The sequence below is a fragment of the Taeniopygia guttata genome, chromosome 1 (genome assembly GCF_048771995.1).
Source record: "Taeniopygia guttata chromosome 1, bTaeGut7.mat, whole genome shotgun sequence".
Lineage (NCBI taxonomy): Eukaryota > Metazoa > Chordata > Aves > Passeriformes > Estrildidae > Taeniopygia > Taeniopygia guttata.
In genome coordinates this window covers 49,049,657-49,074,388 of record NC_133024.1, presented here as the reverse complement: position 1 = coordinate 49,074,388, position 24,732 = coordinate 49,049,657, and the positions used below count along the sequence as shown (strand labels likewise).

Here is a 24,732-nt window from a genome sequence, read left to right as displayed (position 1 = left end):
TTGTGACCTGAAGTAATTTTAGTAAAAGTGAAGATAAGTAGGTAGGTGAAATATAAAACAAAATACTATTTTTTATCAACAGAATAGGTAAAATAGGGCTGGTAGATTAGGGAGCTTTTCTGTACTATCTTATAAATATTTAGGTGTGTTTTTACAAGAAGGCATTCTGTCAGTCTTTCAGCTGCTGATGTCTGCGAAGTTTGTGTCCTGCTGTCATATACTCCATATATGTTGTTGCCTAAACTTCTCTTGTCTATTAAAAACTAGCTAGACAATTTTCCTCCTATAACTGTATGAAGCATAGCTTTCAGCAATGTTGAAAAATTATGCACTCATACAGTGTCTTTTACTGCAAAATAAATGTAATTTGCAGTTGCTAAATGTTTGGTTTAGTAATGACATCTTAAAGCTCTGCTCGGATTCAGTTAATAATATTGTGATATCCATTCATAATAACCAGAGAGAATAATTGTTAATCAAGCATCCATTACTAAGCTTGCTATCAATCACAGTAGTAAAAAGCTGAACTCAGTGGTTTTATGGAAAGTAGGATATGGAAAAAATCTAAATGCCCAAGAATATTCTCACATTTTTAACAAGCAACTCTTTTTGTGGTCCATTAGCTTTACCTTGCATAAATGAATGAGCATTATTATTTTGGTTGTTCTTGTTAATAAATTGCTAAGTAGTACAGTATTTAGGACAAGTAAGATAAGTTTGCGAAAAAAAGTACCCATGTAGTAGAAAACTGAAAAATGGAGTCTAGTTTGGGGGATTAAAGTATAAAAGTCTGCTATTCTTGGAGAGAGTTGGAGGGAATGAGTGTGATTAGGAAATCTGCTGATCTTCAAAAGGAATACCTAGTATTTAAAAGATTAATACTCTCTGTGGCTCCTCTTGCTTTGCTTTTGTTGTTTCGGTTTCCAGAATAATCCATAAAAGTATGCGAGGAGGAAAAAGAAGGGAAAATGGAAATTAATGCTGATGGACCTTTACATAAACTATTTTATTTTATTTTTTCTTCCACCAAAGCTTTCCATGATATACTTCAGCAAACATAGGTTACCAGATACAGTAGCTACAATTTGGGAGTAACTGGCTGTAATCTTTCAGATAATGACAGATGTTGCTAAACTTGCTGACAAACCATTCTCTTTCTTATTTTTTTTTTTTAATTTCAAATTAACTAGCAAGTATCTTCACAAGTACATACTCGTGAAGATACTTGCTAGTTGATTTGAAATTAAACACTTTTACAACAGTTTCACTTGTTTGAAACTGTTGTAAAAGTGGTGTGACTTTCATGCTCCTAGTATAGGTTTGCAGACCACCAGCTTTTTATATGAGGGTTAGTGGTCTTGGAAGTTGTGCTAATGGACAAATGCACTGGAAAAAAAAGGTATATTTAATCAAATATTTGTAATAAGATAAAAATAAGTTGAGTATTGGTTACTTTGTGATACTCAAATACTGAAACAAATGAAAGCATTACCACCTGAATATTCATAAGAGGTTTTCACATAAATTAGTTGGTGATTATTTCAAGTAAATATCAGTACAGCTGTGATCTTTCAAAATGTCTCACTTCCTAGAGCTATGAAGACGAGAGGAGGAGTCGGTCAGAACTTGAGGTCAGATGCCAACGTTTAACACTGGAACTGGCTGATACCAAGCAGTTGATTCAGCAAGGTGATTACAGACTGCAGAACTATGATAAAGTAAAATGGTAAGTATCTCTATAATTCAAGTGTTTAACTAACATAAAAATGTTAATAAAGATCAGCCTTGATTGACCAGACTTCTTCATTTTGTTTTTGACTTACCACACAGAGATATTTTTCCTTTCCTCATACACTAATGGTTAAATTACCTCCTTTAGTATATTGCAGACATAAAATTAAGAACATTTTGAAAACCAATGCATCAAATTATCTTCCTAAAAGTTTATATTTTCAGATTTACTGTGTTTTCAATAGAGCCTTGCAGTCTCATTGTAGCTAAGGAAGTGGCAAGCATCTTGGAACAAATACTCTTTTTTTATTCATAGTTTAGAAGCAATGATCTAACAAAAGGTCCTATGCTCTACTCTGTGCTGCTTACTGAGTGAGTTAGGAGGGCAGGACCTTGGGAATTAATATTTACATCTTAAGATATCCTTGAAACCATAAATTTGAAAGGGCTGTTTTGAGAACTCTGGCAGATAATCTTAGGATTACCTTAGTGAATTTGTTTAACTGTAGAAATTTCCAGTTTCTAGCTTTTTTAAAATACAGATTGTACTGTTACAGCCAATGTTTTGAATATCCATCTTGCAAAAACAATTGCAAAATAGTGAAAATTCATTTCTTGTAATTATACTCACAGATGTATACTTCACAGTCCAGCTTCCAAATAGCTTTTTCAGTGTGCTCGCAAGTACAAGAAATCTGGTCTTTGGCACATTTGTTGAGAAATGTATTCAAAAATGGGGATTATGAATAGAAAAGACCCTGTCAGCTCCTTAGTTTTTCATATGGAATGAACTCAGGTGTAGTTACTGACACAAATTACTTTGCCCACTAAGTCATTTGTAGGGGAATCTGTCTTCTGGATTCACAGTATTTTTGGTACAGCTATATGTACAAAAACAACTCTGGAATCTGTCTGGCATCTTGTTGCAAATAGGATGGATTGGTGCTATGATTTGCTTCCTATATGCAACTGCATCCTAATAAGTAGATTGTAATAACTTTCATCTGAATGGTCCCAGTGTTTAACAGTGTGCATTTAAAATAGTCTTGAGTTGAGGAAAGCATGAATGAACGTGCCAAAACTATTTGAGAGAGTAGGTTGTATTCAGCTGAGTAGGCCCAGATGAAGGGGAGGGGAGAGCTCTGTTGGTATAACTGCATGAGGATATTTGAGAGCGCTGCAGGAGTAAATCACTTCCAGACTTGTTTCTGCCTTTAAAAAGCACTATGTCAAATCTAGTTCTGATGCACTGCAAGTTATCTCAGTTTTAAAGTGACGTTATGCTTAATATAATATTGGTACGCTTTTTTCCTGAACTGCAAGCTAATACTGGCTCATTCATTTCACTGTTCTGACAGGGTGAGAGTGGAGAAAGCACTTTTTGCTCGGGACACCTCAATTTTTGCAGCTGTGTCTTGTCTATTTTAACTATGACAATCCATTCTGGTATCAAGGCTATATGCAGGGGAGAGTACCTACTGAGAACAAGTATACATTGCTTTCTGCTCTGTTAGGAAGATGGGAATGAAGTTGTTTCACTTTTTCATTGGACTTCCATGTCTGCAAAAGATTGAAGAGAATGTCATGGAAAATAGCATCAAAAGCTTGATAAAGCTAGAATAATGGATAAGGGCATTTACAGATCATTGCTAAGAAGAAAAATGTATAGCCCAAAGTTGCACTAAGGAAGAATAATCAGAGGAGAATTAAATAATTTAGGATGGGAGTTTGAGTATTGTAGAATTGTCTTTGTTTCTGATTATTTAAATAATCCTCAATTGTTTCATATAAAATGGTACTGTTGTAGGTGTTAATAACTATAAAAGATTAAGATTATCCCCAGTTGTTCTGTGAGCGACTGATTGGAAGAAGTCAGTGTCGTCAACTGGAAGAAGGCTGAGAAATTTAAAAGGCACAGGAATTTTGTTCATTACACTTTATGCATCTAATAGTTTAACTTTGCTTTCACAGTGAACGTGATGTATTTGAGCATGAATTGTCAGAACTCAGGAGAAACTATGAAGTACTGGAGATGTCATACAAAACACAAACTAAAGAAAGAAATGACTTAGCAAAAGAGGTAAACATAAATTTCTTACCTTAGTAATTGTGTATTTCTTCATCTCAGGAATTTGATTCTTTGTCTAATCAAGTTTGTCAGGAGCATGGAATAATTTAATTAGAATGGTCTCAAGAGACCAGCTGCTCCAACCCATCTATGCACTACAGAGCAAGATTAGGTCAAGTTGCTTAGGGCTTTGTCAAGTTTATAATGTCTCCAACGATGGAGATTCCACAGCCTTTTGGACAGTCTGTTCCAGTGATTGTCTGCCCTCTTGTGAAAATGCATTTGTAAAAACTAATCAGTCGGTACAGCTTTTCTCTATTGCATTTTGTCCTGTCACTATGTACAGCCAAGAATCTAGCTGGTTTTATGTGTTCCACTTGGATAGGTGAAGAAAATAATCATATTTTCCCCAGCCAGACTTCTCTTCTGAAGGCTGAAAAAAGTTCCAAGTATTTCTCTTAATCCCTTGTCCATCATATGCTATAGTTCATGACCTTCTTGATAGAGCTCTTCTTGTCCTGCCTAAGTATGTTAATGCATGTCTTTAGGACATGCACGTCATGGGATATAGCAATCTAAATACAGTCTCACAAGTATGGAACACAAGATAATAATTTTCCTTAACCCACTGTCTGCATTGTTGCTAATATAGCCTTGTAGCCACTTGACCTTCTTTGTTGTCAGGGCACACACATTTCTATCCCATGTTCAGTTTTTTCAACAAATGTTTGCCTATCTGATCCATATTTTGTGATCTTTTCCATAGAGCTGTTTGTTACAGGAGGTGGCTGAATGCAAAAGTAAATGACATGGACAGTGGTCCCCCCATCCACAGAGCTAACGTTTTTGTCAGGTTTGATAGGTTTGGCCTTGGTAAATTCCTGCTAGTTTTTCTGTCACCTTCTCTTTCATATTCATGATACAGCTTCCAGGGGAATTTACTTCATAATCCTTGCAGGGACTGAGATTACATTTATCAACCCAACTGAGTGCTTCTCCCTAAAGGAGGATTCTGGTAATCAAAAGCCTTGATCACTTACTATGATCCTTCAAATGGCTGGTCAGCCTCACAGCAACATAAGCTGTCTCCCTCAACACTGGTCAAGTTCTTCCCATTTTTTCCCAGGCATTATATGTGTGCCATTTTCCTAGGTATGTGACTTAGAAGGCTGAAGCAAAGACAGACTGAACTCTGCCAATAAGCTCAGGAACCTGGGAGGCCCCAGGGGAAAAATTACCATTGGAAGATCAATGCTCTGAGTATGCTTGATATGGTTTAACTCCAGCTGGCAGCTAAGCCCCACACAGCTGTTTTCCCATCTCAGTGGGATGAGGGAGAGAATCAGAAGAGCAAAACTCAGTAAAACTCATGGGTTGAGATAAAGACCATTTAATAGGCAGAGCAAAAGCTGCAACACATGCAAAGCAAGTCAAGGAATTCATTCCCCACTTCCACTGGGCAGGCAAGGGTTCAGCCAGCAAAGCAGAGCCCTGCAAGAGTAGTGTGGAAGATCTTTGTGTGTTAACACTTTAGCAGCTGAATAAATGAGACAGACTGAGAGTATTCAGGGAAGATGTGTTTCTTAGTGTCTCTGTGTGAATAACCATGTTACAGAGAAAATAGTGGCTAAAACTGCCACTTTAAAGTTAGCACTGCTCTGCCTAATTTTACAGGAAGCTGTAGAGATAGTCAGAAACATTAGGGAAAAAACTGAGTTTCTATTATAAAGTACCCCTTTGGTGTGAGTCTGAAGGCTTTGTTAGTCTGTTTATTCCTCAGTCTAACATTGTAAGAGGACACCAAAGTCAGGTTTGTTCTCAGCACACAACAATGGCCAAGAAAGTACTGTCCTGTACATCAAGTTTGTATGTATGAAATAGTGCAGAATAGCAGCAATGATGGCTTTTGTCATTAAGTTTATACTGAATCAGAGTGAGTAAAAGTAGAACTACTTTAAACTAAAATACCGCTTCAAAATGTGTATTACTTAAATCTCCTGGAAGGTTTCTGCTGATTTTTGTGTCTGCTGATACAGTATCAAGTCCTGGATTGGAAGAACATCCAATTGGAAGTTTTTACACAGTAAAGACTGTTCCAGAGGAGGAGTATTCATAGAAGTAGTAACTGCTTGCTTTTCTTTATGTAGTAGTCAATGATGTCTGTTCACTATGGATATACAGATAATCTGTTACTTGAAGGGAGACCATGTTTACTTTTTTTTCTTAAATCAAGTATACAGGCATTTATACCTCACCCTGAGTCTGGTGCTCAGCAAGTAAGCTGATGGAGAGGAGCATGCCTCTAAGAGCACTGTTTGTATATAAATTGTCATCTGTTTAACTGCTTGCTCCATGTCTTTGTCTCCAGTATCTTCCCTAAGTAACCTTTAGTCCTTGTATGACTTAGAAAAGTTGAATTCTGTCTAAACCATGTATATGATGTCTTTATAGCTGTAAGAGACATGGTTCTGATAAGTTATTAATTTATCATTCTTTGAACTTGGTATGTGAAATCCTCAGGAGCTTAAATGGCAAAATTCTTTGAGGGTATGAAACTGGTTTTTTATCATGATTATGGAGTTGGGCCACCTTGCAACAGTGCCCGTATGGTCTTTGGCTGTTTGCTAACTGTGTTCACTTTGAATGGATGGAGACTACTCTCCCTCACACTACTTCGTGGTGTAGGAAACATTTTCCTAAGTAGGAACAAGAACATGTTGAGAGCAGATGCCTTTGTCATCAGATCAGCCTTCTGTAGCAACACCAGCTCTTTGCCCTTGGGGCGGGCCTGGAGCATTGCCTTGTCCACAGCAATCATGCCTTACATCAGCCCCAGATCTATGAGTTTTATCATTTCTTTACAGAGCAGTTATCACCCTGGTGCCCTTAAACATTTCACTGCTGTTCCTGAGAATGTCTAGTTTGTATGACAGGTTGGCACCAAGATTTTTCATCAGTATTTCTGACATAGCACTATGCAGTACCGCTACTATTCAGTGCTTCAGCACTATTTAGATACTGATGTAGAGGAAAGGACCTCTTTTTTCAGGTGCTAACTACTGGAAATAAATAATGAAAGCTCATAAAATTGTATTGTTATTAAAGTCTTTTTTTCCGCTTAAAGCTTCATCAATTTAAAGTGTAAATAGAGTTTATTGGTTCAGATGATTTCACAGTAGACAGTTAAAATTAAATTGCAAATATGTGTACATAGGTTAAATACTTATCTTGAAATTCATGTTAAAATGTTGTTTTTAATACCTTTTATAGCTGGCCACCATACAACAATCCCTCAACTTGCTGCAAAAAGATAAAGATTATCTTAATCGCCAGAACATGGAGCTTAGTGTTCGCTGTGCACATGAAGAAGATCGTCTTGAAAGACTACAGATTCAGCTAGAGGATGCTAAAAAAGCTAGAGAAGAAATGTATGAAAAATATGTCACATCCAGGCAAGTTATTGTCTGTTCACTTTTATCAGTAGACAGGTTCTTTAACTGTTCTCCCTTGTTTCTTGCACAAATCCCATTTAATTAATTTTATTTTTCAGAAAGTAACCCATATTTTTGTAACTAGAAGCAGAACACATTTCTTGGATCATAATACGTGTCACAAACATTGTTTTTAAAACTTTATAAGATCATAACAATGGAAGTAAACTTGCAGCATTGGGAGTTTATGGCAATTCTTGTAGGTTTACTCAGTTAATGATAATACAAACTTTTTGTTTTCAATGTATATCTATAAATCTTGTCCTGTATAACTAAGAGGAAGTGAGATAATAGGAGTCTCCTGATAGACAACTAAAACAAAAACTGTTACCTAAATGAAAATAGAAGGGCATTCTTGAAATTATTAGTTATGGAGGTCCAGCCCATATCAGAAGAGTCTTAAATATTATTTTTCCTTTCAATGCAATCACTCAAAGTTTTTTTATATTTGTTTTGCATGTTTATATCTCAGAACTATGTTCACCCAGAACTTCTGTATTTTAAATAAAATTTTAAGTCTTACTTTTGAAAATTTAAGAAAGCATTCTTTTTGGTTTTTTCATGATGAATCTTTTCATTTAATAAAAGGTCTTCATGCAGTATTTGCTATCGTGGGGCACAGTTGAGGCAGGAGAAAACTTAAGAGATTTACTTTTATCTTGAAGGGTCAACTGAAATACAGTGTCTTAATAAAAAGAAAACCTGTAAAGTTGTCTTTTACAAAAAATATAATACAAGGAAAACCTGGACAGCAAGCATTCTCCATTTTAATATTTTTGGGCTTCTAGTTAATGTGAGGGAGTTTATGACCAGCTCAAGTACACATTTCTAAGAATTATGCTTGGAAATCATAAGTATTATGATTGGAAATCAAATGAAATCTAAAACCTTTTACTGTTGTAAATGCACATATCTTCATAATATGCTTTTGTTTCCAAACCTGTGATTTTTAGCAGTTGCTTAATTGCTGATTAATTTTTCTTGAACATTAAGTAGGTGCTATAAAATTTTGACATTCCTTAACTGTTAAGCGCTTACAGCATAACCCTATTTTTGTAGGAGAGATTCTTTATGAGATTCCTTACAATCTGTCATGAGCTTCCAAAGTTACAAAAAAAGTTATTGTTTATCTGAAAGGAAATTCTTTTATCCTGATATCTTCTGTAACCTGTTGCTTAAAATCTTTGTGTTTTAAATAATTCATATGTTGCACTGAAAGGATAAATTCCCAAATCTTGGGGATTTTTGACTTGACAAATCTCCAATCTATTTAATCTTCGATGTTTCTTGTGATATTTTTTTCCCCTCATAGAAGGTGCAGATAGTACACAAAGAAGTCTTGTACTGGCATGGCAGCATTGCAAGTCAAAAAGTTGATCAATCCTTAGCCAGTGCTGAAGAAAACAGTGAGGAGTTAAATGGTTACTTAATATAAGCCCTTATATTATATATATGTCAGCACTGTAGAGACAGATAAAGAAGTTCTGGAAGAATGTTAATGCTGTGTGGTTAATCAATTTTTTAAATTACTTAAAAAATTTTAATCTACATGCAAAAACACTTCTGTTTATTCACAGTTAAATATTATTTATTCCTGGTTGATTTTCATTTAATTTATGTAGCAACATAAGCTGATAAGTATTTTAAGTCATTGAGAGGTTAATGAGTAAAGATTGAAATAGAATGTAAAATCAAGAAGAAGTCTGCTCTTGTAAAGCCTTACCTGAAGTTTTGATACTTTGACTAGTGCAATATGTTTGTTTATTTACAGAGACCACTATAAAGCAGAATATGAAAAAAGACTGCATGAAGAGTTGGAACAAATAAGGTTGAAAACAAATCAAGAAATTGAGCAACTAAGAAGCACCTCAAAGGAGATGTATGAACGTGAAAACAGGTAGGTAAGGTGTAGGCAATAACCTAATTGAGGAAGAAATGACTAAGCACTGTTTTGTGCTTAGGTATAATCCTAGCTAACTCTTGGAGGAGTGTTCAAAATGTAACAATTTAAGCTTGGTTGTAAAACTGATGGGAATCTTGTAAAAACTAAAATAAAATTATACTAGTATAGTAAGTTTATGTTGTTATATTTATTATTAAATGATGAACCACCAACATTATCATTTGCAAAGGTTTATTAAAATTCATGTTCTACTTAAAATTTGGTGATTTGAAGTTTGTTCAGAGGTATAGTATTAGTTAATTAATATGGGGTGACAGTTTATCTGTCATGCTCTAGGGGCAATCTTGAAACTGAGCAGAAGAGAAGGTGTTGATGCAGAAAATAAGGTAGGAAAAGCCCAAAAGAGATAGGACTTAGACCTGTATGAAATAAATCTAATTGAGTTTTTTTAGAGGATTGTGATTCAAAAAAAACATTGATTTCCTGTAAATTATTGTAAAATTCTCACTTGAAGAAGATTCTAGTCCTGCAAAGGCTTGCATGATAAGTTTATATGTATGCAATCTAGTTGAATACCATGGAATTATATGCACATGCAAAAGCCTTTTAGGGACTTAGGGATTTGGACCTTTGGCACGGAATTTCTTTTTTAGATTGTTTTTTGCCGATTTTATTGCTTTAAAATGGGAGAAGAGCTGAGTAACTTAATTTGACTGTAGATGTCCTGAAAGTGTCATGTGGAGAAGGAAATGACAGTAGTAAAAAGATATTTGTGGCATCAGCATCCATTCCGCTAATAGGTAGTTTTGTTACTTCTGGGAAGAGTGGAAAAAGAACATGGCTTCTGCTGTATTTCAGTCAACAGAAAGGTTCTAATTAAAAAACAATTACATCATTGTGCAGTTTTGAAAGTGTGAGTAAAATAGACATATGCATCCACACCACTTCCTGTATGCAAATCTATTTTGAATTACAAGTATGAATTTAAACATGCACTCCTTTGGGGATTTGACAAGCGTCTGTATATCATTGAGAAAGCTACTGAAAGATATTTCATTTGTATCTGGAACTGCTTTACAGAAGTTTTTTTTCCTCATTTTGAAATAATTACTTCTGAAATGCAAATCCCTTAGATTTGCCTACATGTTTACCAAAAAAAAAAAAAAAAAAAAAAAAAAAAGAAGGCTTTCTAGCATATGTTCTTTCTAGAAAATACTAAAAATCCACCGTCTGCCTCAATGGTAAGACAAATGGAACTTCAAATTGTGAGCAAAACAATTTGCAGTGAATTTGTGTAATGTGATGAGATGCTGTTTGTGGCTGAAAATGAAGTTAAGATGCTGGTTTCATCATCCTGCTCAAAGCATGGAATGGTATTACACTAAGCTAATCCAATATTCAGTTGCTCATATTCTTTGCCACTTTGCCAAGCCTGATGTGCCTGATAGTTCCTTTGAATTTATTAGCGTTTATTTTACACTTGGATGAATCAGCTCAAGAAACTAAAATGGGAGGGGGCCACTAATAAAAAGGTGATGCTTTCATGCCTAATTTCTTTGGCATCAGTTTCACTTGTATGGTTGTTGTAAGCATGGGTTATGTTTGCATTAGCAAGCATGAGTGAATTCACAGGGCATGTGAATGTCTGCAAGGGGTTTACACTGGATTACCTATAGTCTGATCCCATAGCTCAAACACAATTTAGTAGTTCATCATGTGAGGTGCTTTCCCTGAGCACCTTTTCTGATGTGGTCAAATCTGACTGGAATCCAGTTTGTGCATTCTAGACCAGTTTAGGGATGTGACAAAGTGTAATAAATGGCAGTTGCCAAGAGGTTTGTTTGAAAACCTAATACAGATGCCCATGAGCTGCTGCCTCCCGTGTCTTCATCCCATGTTTTTTCCCCCCATGCCCATTCTTGATCCTCTAGATAGTACTTCTATCCCATTTCAGAAGGTTACTTTCACTTGATAGGCTGGTTAGATGCCTCATAAAACCCCAGTGCAGCCATTTGGGTAGGTGCTTCACCTCCTGTGAAATGACAATCACATAACTGACAACTGGTGGCATTACTGGCTCCTGACTCTCTAGAAAAAGAGTATTTCAAAAGAAGTTTCATCACATCTATGATTGTAGTCTTGTTGGTCAAATAGTCCCTCACTTGTGTCCTTCTTCCTCCTACTGCATTTTCAATTGATTAATTGTTCAGCTAAGCAGAATAGTTTATTCTCTAAATGAGTCTCTGTATCTCTCCTACTGTTTCATTTTTATCCCACTTCTACTACTGTGGTCTTAAGGATACTTCTCTGGACTCCTACTCTAAGACACAATATGCTTGATCTTAATGCTGTAAGCAAAGTGTATTGCCATGTTCCCAGATTTTGGTATGAATCACTTTTAAAGAATCTAATCTTAAGGTCAGTCCCTGAATTTCTTCAATAAATTCTGTAGCCTGGTAACTCAATTTTTAAAGCAAATTTTGTTATCTTTCTCTAATAGCCAGTTAACTGCAACATAATTAGGATGTTAGTTTTTTTATGTGTAACCGTTTGCTGTTCGTATGAATTCCTTTGAATTCAGGAAGTGCCACCGATAACATTTATTCTAGAAAGTAGTCTTTAAACCAGAAATTTTATACCTTTAGTGTGATACAATGACCTAGGTTAACATTTACATGAGCATAATAATAATATTCTATTTTCCTTTGTATCCTGACTTTTCACTTTTCTTCAAAACTGGCCTGAGCCATTAATTTCACTTTGCCTTAAGTCAGAAAGTTGTTGTTGGGAGAGGAATAAAAAAACGTCAGTAGGAAGATCTTGGTTGCAGCCACATTAGCAGATCAGTTCAGATGAAGAATGTGGTGTTGAAGTGAAATCCCCTAGTCATTGGTGCTAGCTGTGGTTTTAGCTTGCCTTGCAGCTGTGCTTGGATTTGCTCATATTTGTAGCATATGAATAGGATTCCTTTTAGATAAAACAAAATTGAAAATACTCTTTAAGATCATCTAATATGTTCAAAATGCTGGTGAATATTTATCATAGAAGCAAACAAGCAGTAGAGTAAGATCCTTAAAACCAGTCATAACACAGATGTCTGATCCTCAACAACCACTGTTAGCTCTGGCAAACTGGCTGATGCTGTGTTACACTATAAATATCAGACATTGAGTTTATATACAGTATCTAAGCTGTGCTTCCCTTCATTACAGTCTCCTGCAGTGTTAATATGTAGCCTGCTTGCAACATAACAGACTATTAATAACTAATTCCAAATTTTAGCCACAAATACGTTTTATTCTTAGTATCTTGCTGTTCTCATTTGTGTTGGTCAAATAATAACTGATGTAGTTTGAACGTCTTGACTGATCCTTGATTATAAAAAAAGGGAGTATCAATTTATTGAAATAAAATGTTATTTTATGGTTCTTTGCAGATAAAAATGTTTCCAGCAGTAAAATACAGAAGGAGACACCAATGACATGAAATAACATATACATCACCCTAACTAGACAGTTAGTTGTATGTGGAAGTAGGATTTCTATGCTTACCTAAACTTTTCTTGCTGTATCAAAAGTTGTGAATCATCTCAGCTAGGCAGACAGCATTCCTGCAGTTATTCCCAAAGCACCAAGGAAAATCATTGGAATTTATTTAATTCCTGCAAATATTAAACAATTTTTAGTTCTAGTATTCTAGAATAATTAGAGTAATATGTATATTTACCACATGTAAATAGGTAATTCGATAACTGTTTTTTACAATTTCAGAACTGGAAGCTTTACTGGTATATATGAAAATAACCTGAAGTAAAGCTTCTGTAATAAATAGGTGAATAGATAGACTCTTCTGTCATTTTGTGAGAGCTGAAGAAGGTAGCATTGAAGTTCGGATCAGAGAGCAGTAATTAATGAAGCAAAACAGTATTGTTTCTAAGATTCTTAACAGAATAATTTTTGTTTCCTTCAGAAATTTGAGAGAAGCACGAGATAATGCTGTTGCCGAAAAAGAGAGAGCAATTACTGCTGAAAAGGAATCTTTAAGAAAATATGATCAACTCTTAGAACAGTAAGTGTTTTTGAAGTGCATATAAAAATCTAAAGGTATAACAGTGTTTATATCTAGGAGGTCTAGGTAGGAGGAATTACTAACTTTCTGCTTACAAAGAACAAATTGAATTACAAACTCTTTGTTTAAATGAAGTTGCAGACTTAATTCTTGTAGTAAATTATTCCCATTATCACTGCAGTAATAAGATCAAAATTTTGTATTTCTTCCACCATACTGTAGAGACAAGCAAATGTAATTATTCATTTCATTTCAAGAATGTCGATTTTATACTGTACAGTAGCGCAGTGGTCATATTCTGAACCTGTTTGTGGGGTTTTTTTCTTTAGTTGAAAGTTGAAAATCATTTTGTAAGATGACTTTAATTAATAGTTTTTATGAATTTGGATAGAGGGCAGTAGTCATGAACAGTTATGTTTGCTACATGTTTCTCTTCTTATTACTGTCTCTTCTCAGTCTTTCATACTCCATGTGTAGAATATATTGTCTATACCAATGTACAGTTCCATTCAATGGAGAAAGAAACTATAGTTGATTTTTTGCCTGTTTACAAGCAGTCTTACTTTATGTTCTGTAACACATTTTCCTTACTTTTTGTAAATTAAGAAAATATGCTGTTGTTAAACTATGAGATAATGTAAAACTATGGACAGTAATCAAAGTTCTTCAGGTTAAGTTTGTCATATGTCTTTAATTTTGGATTTAATTAATTTTTTAATACATTTTAATAAAAATGTTTTTTTCTGTAATGAAGAGATCAGTTCTGTGACTGTAGCAGTGACTGTGCTACCTAGTCATCTACTCAAAGGAAGTACTAGATAAGCCTTCTTTGCTCTGAATAATTTTTAATTACAGGTAAAATGTTGTTAACTTAAGCATAGGAACAAACTTGTTAAAGCTTTTAATTTTCATGTATAACTCCTAAATTGCAGTGGTGATACTACTGAAGAAATAGCACTGCCTAAGGATTGAAAAAATGTGATTTCTGATGATGTCAAACAATAGGGGTAGGTCTAGGACAAATTCAATGGATCAGAGGACTTGATATCCATGGTCAGATTAAGGGGTTTGACTTCAGATTAATTCTAGTTCAGCTGAATGGGCCCAAGGGTGCCAAATGCCTTTTAGTGGTTAGAGCACATTGGAGGGGTTGTTGGGTTCTCAAAAGGAATTCAGTTTGCAAACTCTGAGGTGATGGCTCCACAATGCGGAAATCAAAGCCATTTGAATAGGGAGGACAAGGAAACTTGGTTCGAAACTGATCTCCTGGGTTAAAATAAAATGCTCATGTGAGCTAGCACAGATTTCTTTTAAATGAGACTCCTACCTTTCACTGTGGTAAGATTTACTAAGACATGGTGATTTCATATATAACTGGAAAGTCCTCTTGAAAATCAGTCTGGCATATCATAATTTGAGTTTAGACTTCTACATAATAAAAATACTAACTTTGCACTTCTTCTATATTTTTAAACTTAAAAACTGTGGAGAAACTACTTTTCGGTCCAGCTGAATTCACATTCATGTAATGTGGCTTTTTTTCATATTGTTGCTTTATTTTGGAGGAAGGATGATCCACTACAATTAGAAACATAGGTATCTTACTTGATACACTTATGCTTCTTTGCTCTTATAGCATTTTCTTGTGATAAGCTCTCCAGTTAAGTAAAACTCTCATTTCCTCATGTTAAATAAATTAATAAGTTGATTAATGCTCCGTTTTGGAGTTCTAAGTAGATTGCTTCTCAGAAGATTATATTCTGCTTTGGAATATGGAAAATCCATACTAGCTGTTTTTGAAATATTGATGTCTCTCTTTAAAAGTACCTCACTTCTAACACGTAACAGGTGTCAAGACTGTGACTTTCTCTGCATTCCAAATCATCTACCTAAGTGAACTGCAAAGTAACTAACTGGCATGTTGAGATGGTAGAAATACCTTAACTTGAAAGACCCCCAGATTCTGAATTTACTGTGGACTCACAGGTGACAGTTCTGTGGAACAAAGAAATGTTCTAATATCACCAGAAACCCCTGAGATGAAAAAGGAGTGGCTGTGTTGTCCAGTACTGTATTTAAGTGATTATAACAGCTTGTTCTACTTTAGTAAAGACAAGGTGACTCATCGTAGTTACCGCTGGTATCTTAATCTGTATAAACAAACGTGTTTGAAAGCTTCAGAAGTATGTGGAATGTTGACTGGCCTGAATGGTGGTTAAATAAAGCCCCTGGCAAATCTTGTGATCAGAAGTGTAACTAATACCCAATTTTCTAGTCAAGTGCAGTTATTTTCTTTTTTTATTTTTTACTCATGATTGTGATAGTTTTCTGTGAACAGCTATTTACAAAGGCCAAGAAAATACCAAAGTGATAATATTCATGAAAGAGTTATGTTGAGAAAGGATCTGCTGTTTCAAGCTTAAAGTAGACCACTCTGATGTCAGGATATAGGTTTTGTTACTCTCTTTGCCATTATAAATCTGTAATTTCTGTCTGAGAATCTATGTTTCATTTACCTATGATAATGACAACAACCTTAAATTATTTGATATTTTTGGATTAAAGTCTTGTCGATGTCACATATGTTCTAAAAAAAATTACCAAAGGGAAACATTTTCACTTGTTGTTGGTAATGAAGCTGTATTACCTCAGTTTAAATTGTCTAGGGGTAGAATAAGCAGAACAATTCTGTAACAGCGCTGTCATCTACACAGTTAAGTGCAGGTGCTAAATATGTTCCATCCTTTCCTTCTTTTGAACACTCCTGGAGTATTATTTTCAAACTATTGACTGTTAATCTGTTACTTCTCCTTGCCAAAAGAAAAAACATCCAACCCACCAAAACACCAACAGCAAAAAAATACCACCACCAGGAAACTAGAAGTGCACTATGGTTTGCTATTGGGCTTTTTCCTGATAAGGTGCCTAGTTTCCTATAAGGTACAACATAGACTTAAATGGTTTCTTTTCTTAAAGTGGACTCAGAGGTCTAATATGGTGTGAACTCATACTAGACCACTTTACCTAAAAGAACCATCTCTTACCTTTGATTGTTGACTTCCTTTAAAGTCAAATTCCTCAAATTTCTTCTAAACTTAGTATAATATCTTTTTCCAGGACTCAGCTCTATCAGTTGAAACTGGTTGAAAAATTCTAGAATTATTGGGAGCACAAGGGAAATTCATACAAAACCTTTTTTCTTAGTGAGAAAAAAAATGCTCATCATGTAATTGTGCTTTTCCTATTTTTGCAATGATAAAGTGAGAAGTGTAGAATAATGAAGAGAAACAAAATAGGTATGCAGTAAACAGAAAACGAGTATTCAAGGAAATTGTGTTATGGCAGTGCCGTTCCTTCAATTTTGCAGTGGACACTATTCATAAAAAACCTTGGTTTTGTAAAAACTAGTTTCAGTTCCCGTCTCTGTCCATCAGATAATAGGATATTTTAAATTATGTACTTTTTTCTTTCTTATTTGCATATACACAGATGCATAGATGATGAATTTTAAACATATAGTTTAAACCATTTCTATAGTTATGTTAAGTTAGGGTAGTGAATACAGAAATCGTTTAGAGCCTTAAGTTTGTTCTGTAAAGATTTCAAAGTATTTTGTATTATTAGTACTTAAATATTTCTGGGTTGATGTACATAGCTCAGTTTATAAAAATTTTTGAATTTATAATGGATGATCTGCTACAGGTAAAAATACCTTTAGGAGTATTTCTATAGTTTCTGCTTGGAAATGCTTTTCTCAAATAAAAAACAAAATAGAATAAAGATTGCTGACATTTCTTAATAGCATTTGTGTCTGCCACATAGATTAAGAAAAGTATGCAAAAAGATGTCTTCATGTTTGTGTTTACAGATTTATTGCTTTTCGTTCCAGTCAGCTGCAGGCTGACTATACAACTTAGAGACTTGTTTTAGTCTCTCCATAGTCTTTCTAATTTGAATATCTTTTATCCCTATTTTTTTTTGTTCTTCATAATTGTGGTATATTTTTAGAATATATTAGACACTATCCAATGCTAGTCATCTGTCTTAAACTTTTTAGGTGATGGAGAGAGGAGATCAATTCTGTTCATCAAATGGATTTTTAAATAAGATGAAATTAAGATCCCTATATCTTCTTATTAATTGCACACAAGCCTAGAGGATGATCTTAGGTGAGAAGATAATTAGATAAATTTTCTGAATAAATAAATGTTAGAATACATTTAGAATTTCTGTGGAGCATACAGGAATCTCAAAATTGGATTTTCATTTATTACATTATACTTTCATTGTTAACAGAAACATTAAAACTAATTTTTTTCCCCTTCTGTTAATGTATTTTTATAATCTGGATGTTGCTGACTGCAGTGACAGAATTCTAATACTAAAATTACAAACTCAATGTGTATATTTGCTGGAGTTACTACTAATATTTAAATAGAAGCATATTATCTCTTCAAGAATATTTATATCAAATGAAAATTTCAATTACAAATTTTAAAAAATTCATACTGAAGACTGCTGGCCAAAATATTCTTCAGGAACGCTGCTATCACTCTGTGATAAAAACTTAGATTCCGAATCAGGATCTTAAAATTTTACATTCTTAGCTAAGATAGTGTTCTTGCAGAATAAATGTTTTGAGCCCTGTAACCAGTCACTCCGTAACTCTAACTGTCTTGATGTTGAAGAATTATCTGCATCAAGACTCACAGGAATGCTAAGTTAGTCTGATATCTGACCTTTCTGAGCTTCATTACATCTGGAACACAGGCTTTTAAGTTTGTTCTCTTACTGTGCAAGGAATGTTTAATGATTATATTTATAGCTCTAAAAATCTTTTATTTCAGTTGCTCTTGCCCCAACTCATAAGAAATAATTCTCACAAAATAATTTCATCCTCTGAGGGATGCTTTGGTAAAGTTGTAATATCAATATATCATCATATCATAAAGATTTTCCATCAGCCTTGTCATTCTCATTTTACTTTTTATTTCCTACTAACCAAAATGTTTTAATCTTAAAATATTATGATTAGGAGAGGCAAATTGTTCAAATGGTGCAATGGCTATTCTGAGTACCTAAGAAGCTATTTATTTACACTTTCAAGTCCTTAAAGTGTTTTTGCTAGCCTGAAAAGATTGAAATATATCTTGTCCTTTGAGAGCAAATTCAAAAGCACTTCCAAATTCCTTCAAAGAAGGATTCTTCATTATAAGGGTGCTACTGTTTATATCTATTTCTTCAATTACTGGGTTGAAATTTCCACTGCAGTCCATTATTTTGCTGTGGTTGTTAGTGTTCGTCAGGTACATAACCATTTTTGGGACTGACTGCACCCAGCTTCTCATTAATGGTGAGCACTGCCAGGAGAACAAGTAGAGGTCCTTTGTAACTCCTTACCCAATTATGTTACAGGTACTAAATTTCACATTGGGTTCAAAACGAGACTGGAAAAGCTCAAGACAAATTTGAGAATCCCTTTACAGGTAGAAAGCACATTGCCTTTCAGGAAATGCTTGAGTGAGAAGTAGTTGAACACTAGTGGCAGAGGATTAGGGAGAAATACAGAATATGCAGAAGTTTTTCTTGCTTTTCTGAAAACACATTTTTGGCCTCAGTTGGAGCCAGCTTTATCAGGCTACATATACCTTTTGTGTATACAAAAGGTGTATGTACAGCCATCCTATGTAGAACAGGAGTTATGAAACACAGGGGAACTTCCCAGCCTTTTACTGCATGTGCTTTGGGTCTCTTTGAAAAGGGGACACTGGATATAATGTCAAGATACAAATGAAAGCTTTTATCTGAAGAAAATGTTAATCTGGGTTATTTTGTACTTTTTCCAAGATTATTACATACATCAGGTTATCTATGCAAATAAAGTGTTTCTGGAGTGTTTCTAACCATCTGGGCTTGAAGGACTAAATGTGTGTGTGAAGTCCCTACCAGCATTAAGTAACCCAAAGCATTAACACTTCAATGGCACATGAGAAAAGAAGCTGTTTATAGGCAACTCCCAATTATATGTTTCTTAGAATACAGAAGAAAAGCAGATCACAAATAACACCATGACCATAAATACAGCTAGGGAATGCTAATTGTATCTGTTTACCAAAACAGTGTATTATAATTCTAATTCAAAGGCTAAATTCTTCATAGAAGGAATACTGTATTTTCTGTATGTCTCTATAAATTTTGATCTTCAAAATATGGCTATTTTGATTCTGATTACCTTGTGGAAAAGGATGTTATGCTATACTCATTTCCAGATACCAAACTTTGGAAGAACAGTGTTTAATAGGTGCTTGTGTGGTGTGAGAAGGAAGTTATAGCTTTGTGATGTTAAAACCTCATCATACATTCTGAAATGTTGGACATGAAGACTTAGCATTGATGAGTGAGACCTTTGAGCTAAGTGTTGGCTAGAGTTTGTCTTCTGCAGAATCACATTGGAATTGTTTAGAAAATGCAAGCTATAACTAAAGAAAGCATTAGGCTGGTCCTCATTTCCATGGTGGTGACACCAGTTTCATGTGAATAACTCTTACAAATAGGAAAAATGGTTCTTTGTGTTTTAGGAATAGAGCATAGGTAAATAATTTGTAAATTAACTAATAAAGAACTGTAAGTAAATGAAGGACAATCATAGTATGTTCATTCACAGGTACCCAGAATAGTGTGCATCGGTGAGCCAAGGTACTTTCATGCCATAAACCACAAGGAGATGTTTGCCTTGGACATTAGTCCATCCAGCATTGAATATGCCTAATTAATCACATCAAGGGCTTCCCAAAAGAGGGTGATGTATGATATTTATCTGTACCGCTCACAGCTGGTGAGTCCACTTTTCACAGCTGATGGAACAACCATAAAAATCCTTGGCAGCTGTTTTGTCCCTTTCTCTCTTCATGAGATTGGCATGTCTGGTGATCAGTGCCTTGATGAAGAAAGAATGGAAAGACCAGGATTGGCTGATTTCTCTTTCATATGTTCTTGTTTCCAGATAAGATTGCCTCAAGAATGTATCCCAGACTTTGTCACAGTTGACTCAGAGAGTTGTTTACATTCAGGGAGACCAGTAAATTTTTTTTTAATTGTGTGTTGAAGTATTGCATCACATGTTGGATAGTGGGAAGGCCATGTCCTTCAGTTTACTCAGTGCAAAGCTATTTAGATAATTTTTACAGCTATTTGTGTTTCTAGTTGAATGATCTAAAGGCACAGTTGTGTCTACTTATATGACTGTATGGGTAACTGTGAGTGTGTTCTGTGAAATCAGCAAAATGCATGTGCAATTAATGATCAAGGCATAGTTAGCCAGAGTTCAAGAGCTTCCTAAGGAATAACTTGATCTGGGTAGCTGTAGGATGGCAGTGTATCAGGCCATTTTTACCAAATATCATTTATCCATAGTGACGCTTAGCTGTGACATGACGTTTGAATCATGGGGATACCAAGAAGGTGGTACTAATTTGAGCTGCTTATTATATCAGTAATATAATATATCAGTAATATTTCACAGTAAAGGGAAGCTGGTTTAGATTAAAAAAAAAAAAAAAAAAAAAAAAACAAAAAGCGTGGAACCTTAGCAAGACCAAGAGGCTCTTCAGTAGGAGATGCGAACATTTGTTTGGGATGGGCCTCCAATGGGAGCACAGTGTGAAAGCAGATACGTTGGTCTCCTCCAGAGGGTGGCTGCTGGTGATTTCCAAGAGAATTTGTAATTCTGTGAGACGAGCAGGGTGATAGGCAGTAAGTAAACAGAACCTGGGCACTGAATAAACCCAGCCAAAATGGAATGGAGGGGTACATATGAAATACTAAATCAAGGGGCTTTGCAGCTAGCAGTAAAGGGCTCTTTTAGTTCTTACCACTGGGCAGACTCCATAAAGATCTTGTTCATGTGTCTATACTGCCAACCATTTCTTGTGAGCCCTTTTTAATAGTAGTTTTTTGTACTAACAGAGAAACAAATGTTGCCAAGTCAAGACCTTGCTGCACAGAGCACCCTGCTGACTCATCAAGCATGGATGTCCCTTTGAGGTACTCTAGTAGCGAAAAAAATTGCCATAGTTTATGCAGCTTCACACCCATGGAATAAACAAAATTGAGAAACTTTGTCTTAAGAGGAAGTCAGATTTTTCCATCAAGTGGCATTATAGTTGTAGGAATAGATGTAACTAGAAATAGGTTCCTTTGAGATGAAGCTTGGGCACTACATAAAATGCTTATACCTGTCAGGCACTTAGTCTTTATATGAAATGTTAGATTTCATAATAGACATGTAAAGTGTACATACTTGTACTTACAAGCCTATTTGTACATCTCTTGTAAAATTTAAATGTTGGATACATTGTCAAAATGCTGCAGCTCTTGGCTAACATTTTAATATAAATACTACTGCATGTATATGTATATAATCTAGTGTAAGCTTTGATGTGGAACTTGTCATCTGGAATTGGTTTCATAAATATTTTAATTGTTTTGTGGAAAGTGTTGCCATGGATAAACTGATACGGAAGTGCACTGATTCATCCCTTCTGAAATTTAGCTTAATGTTTGCTCTGAGTTTTCTAAGATCTTTAGCATTTCCATTTCAGAAATATAATCTAGATCAGGAGTTTCAAAATGTTTCAAAAAGCTAAATCTTCCCATTTTACCTTGGATACGTTGCTGGGGTCACTAGAATTGGTTGTGTGTTCTAGAGAGTGGAATAATTTTCCCACTCGAAACACTATGGGAAGGGGAAAAGGTTTTATTTGTGCAAAATGGCACTGTAAGTAGATGAAAATAATTAGAAACCATAGTCCTTCCCTTGTATTTATAAGCTGCTCACTACGGGTAATTAACTGACTCCTGAATCTCTGAGTACACTCTACACTGGTAAAGGGTTTCTCTGAACAGTAAAGGGCAACCAAAGTGTGATTAATGACAATCTTTGACCCTGTGAAATACCCAATATTAGGTGGAATGGAGCCTTTATTAATAACTCATTTTGAAGATTTTTAGACGTAAAACCAGGTGAGGAAATACTGTGTTTTTATTGTCTGTTGCATGATCCTCTAGAAAACTTTTTTTTTTTATGGATTGTTACTTTATAGAAGCTAGTGAGGCTGGGTTTTCTGATTTTAGTTTTGTCCTTTATGACACTGTTCCCAGTCACAAGTTATGAAATCTGAGTCTAATTTTCTTTGTCAGAGTTCTTTTTTTCTGTTTTCAAAGTATTCTATATGCACAGATAAATGGAGTATGTTTCAGGTTTATATTCTCTGTGCCAGATGACTTCTTTTTTTAAAAGAAAACCTTTTTAAAGTAGTGCATTTGCTGAAGGTAGTTGTATTACTAAAATGTGCACATCTACAAAAGTAGTTGACATGCTCCAAGTAGGAAGAGTTACCTTATGGTACTTTGTTTGCCTGCCAGGGCTGTCCCCCTACCCTGCATTTTCTTACCTCGTAAAATAATCAAATCTTCCTTCTGTCCTTTGTCTCAAGTGGTTATCTATTTAGACTGAACAACTGTATTAAACAGTTTTAGTTTAACCATTAGAGTAAAAAAAAAAAAAATCTTTTTTTATTGCTAAATTGATATCTTTTGGCAGAATTACTAATTGTTTTTGAAGACAGTTTTACATTTATCTTTGTAAGTCTCTTTTGTTATGCCAGCTGTCTAAATCTTTTCATAAACTTCAGTTAAAAGAACATATTTTCCGTGATTATTTTAAAATATAATGTTTACTGGAAGGGAAGTCTAGTGAATTCCCACAGATGAAGTGTGAGTGTATTTCTCCCACTTGTAAATGAATTCTTATTTCCTACAGTATGTATTCTGGTTCCACAATGAGTCATTTTCAAGATGTTTTAGTTTAACTTCTAAAACATTTATAAACTTGGCAGATACATATAAATGAATGTTACATCTAGTTTTAGAATCTGCTTCCAAAGAGTATTTTGCTAAAATGAAGACTGTGAGTAGACCTTTCAGAATGCAGAAGTGTCTTTTGTGATAAACCTGAAGTAATTTGCAGAGCTCTTTTGTTTTGGCTTGTTCATGATTGGGGATGTTTTTACTCAACTTTAGCAGGTTTTGGTTTAACCATCCTGTAGAATAGGGAGAATCCATTTATGGAAAACCTTAAATTTTACACACAGTGTGTTGCTAATTGGATATTTTAGCCAGGCAAGTAATACCTTTCTTCAGTATGTTAACTGAATTTTGCAAATTTTCATGCTATTTTATTTTAAAATTTTTCAATTTTATATTTTTTTCAAAATGAATGTAGTGCCACTTCTGCTTTTATGTGATTTAATGTGTTTAAGATTATATGCACCATGTCCTACTTAAATGTATTTCCTGACCTTGGCAGTTTAACTGTTGGAAAAAAACTCAAGACTAAGTAGTTTGTATGATTAAAAGGGACTGAGGAGTTATGGAAGTTGAGTGTGAGTTGGAGACCAACCAAAATGGAGGAGACCAACCATGTTTAGATTCAAAAGGGAAAAAAAAAAAAAAATTACCCCAAACAAACAAAATCCCCAATGCAAAATGACCAGTATTCTATTTTTGAGAAAGTTATGTCTATTGTTTAAAGAATATTTTATATTTTAACTTTGTTGTGCTGGCTTCCTGGCATCTGGAACATTTAATATAAGGGGACCTGAGATACTTTGCTCACATGTAAGACCTATGCTTAGATCCGCACACATTTCTGCAGTCTGGATTTGAATACCACCCTAAATATTTTCCAATTATTGGCAACATTTGTATTGTCAGTTATGGTACGGATAACTTGGCAACTCTCTGGTTATTCTGTTCCAACTTTAACCATATGTATGTTGTCCATGATGCAACACCATGTTATCAGCAAGGTCTTACTGTAGTTATCACCCTTAAAAATTTTCTTTGCTTTTTATTAGACTCAAAAGAAGATGCAGAAAACATAAAACTTGGATCAGTAAGTCCTTCATTAAAAGATTTGCTGGAATCTGTTTTCCCTTAGTTAGTGGTATAAAATATAAAGGAAACCTGTTACAAAATCCTTCTCCACCTGTTCCCCAGGAATGGTCCTAAATAGGGTAAATTTTCATCAATGACAAAATCAGAAAAAGGAGGGGAAGAAGTTAGTTTAAGGGATTGAGAATCTTAATTGTTTTGTCAGACAAAAGCATTTTTGTCCTTGCATTATGTCTATGTTGTGAAACTTGCAGAGGATTGATGATAGACAAGAGAGTAAAGATGAGAGGTGGGGTAAGGAATAGTGTAAATAAAAGAAGAGATAAAAAAATAGGAGTCATGAAAACTTTACTGAGTGTGATTCATCTGAGTGTAAAATATATGGTGCAGTTTCCCAGTCTTTCTCTTTAGAAGGGTACTATGCCAGGCAAAGACAAAACAGTTGCATGAAGGGATTGGGTAAGTGGAAGTCAGTGTGTTTGGAGTGATGGCAGACTCCATTTCTTTGTTTCTGCCCA

General features: G+C 34.7%; 1 protein-coding gene across 4 annotated transcripts in view; it reads left to right on the top strand.

The window, feature by feature from the left end:
- The window catches only part of PIBF1 (progesterone immunomodulatory binding factor 1), a 104,479-nt gene that overhangs the window by 16,103 nt on the left and 63,644 nt on the right, over nt 1-24,732 (top strand). For all 4 annotated transcript variants that reach the window (XM_072928319.1, XM_030271441.4, XM_002199394.7 and 1 more), the window contains exons 6-10: nt 1,593-1,726; nt 3,703-3,811; nt 7,070-7,251; nt 9,062-9,187; nt 13,163-13,261. In XM_072928319.1, coding sequence (XP_072784420.1) covers nt 1,593-1,726; nt 3,703-3,811; nt 7,070-7,251; nt 9,062-9,187; nt 13,163-13,261 — 650 coding nt within the window. The remainder of the gene's footprint in view (nt 1-1,592; nt 1,727-3,702; nt 3,812-7,069; nt 7,252-9,061; nt 9,188-13,162; nt 13,262-24,732) is intronic.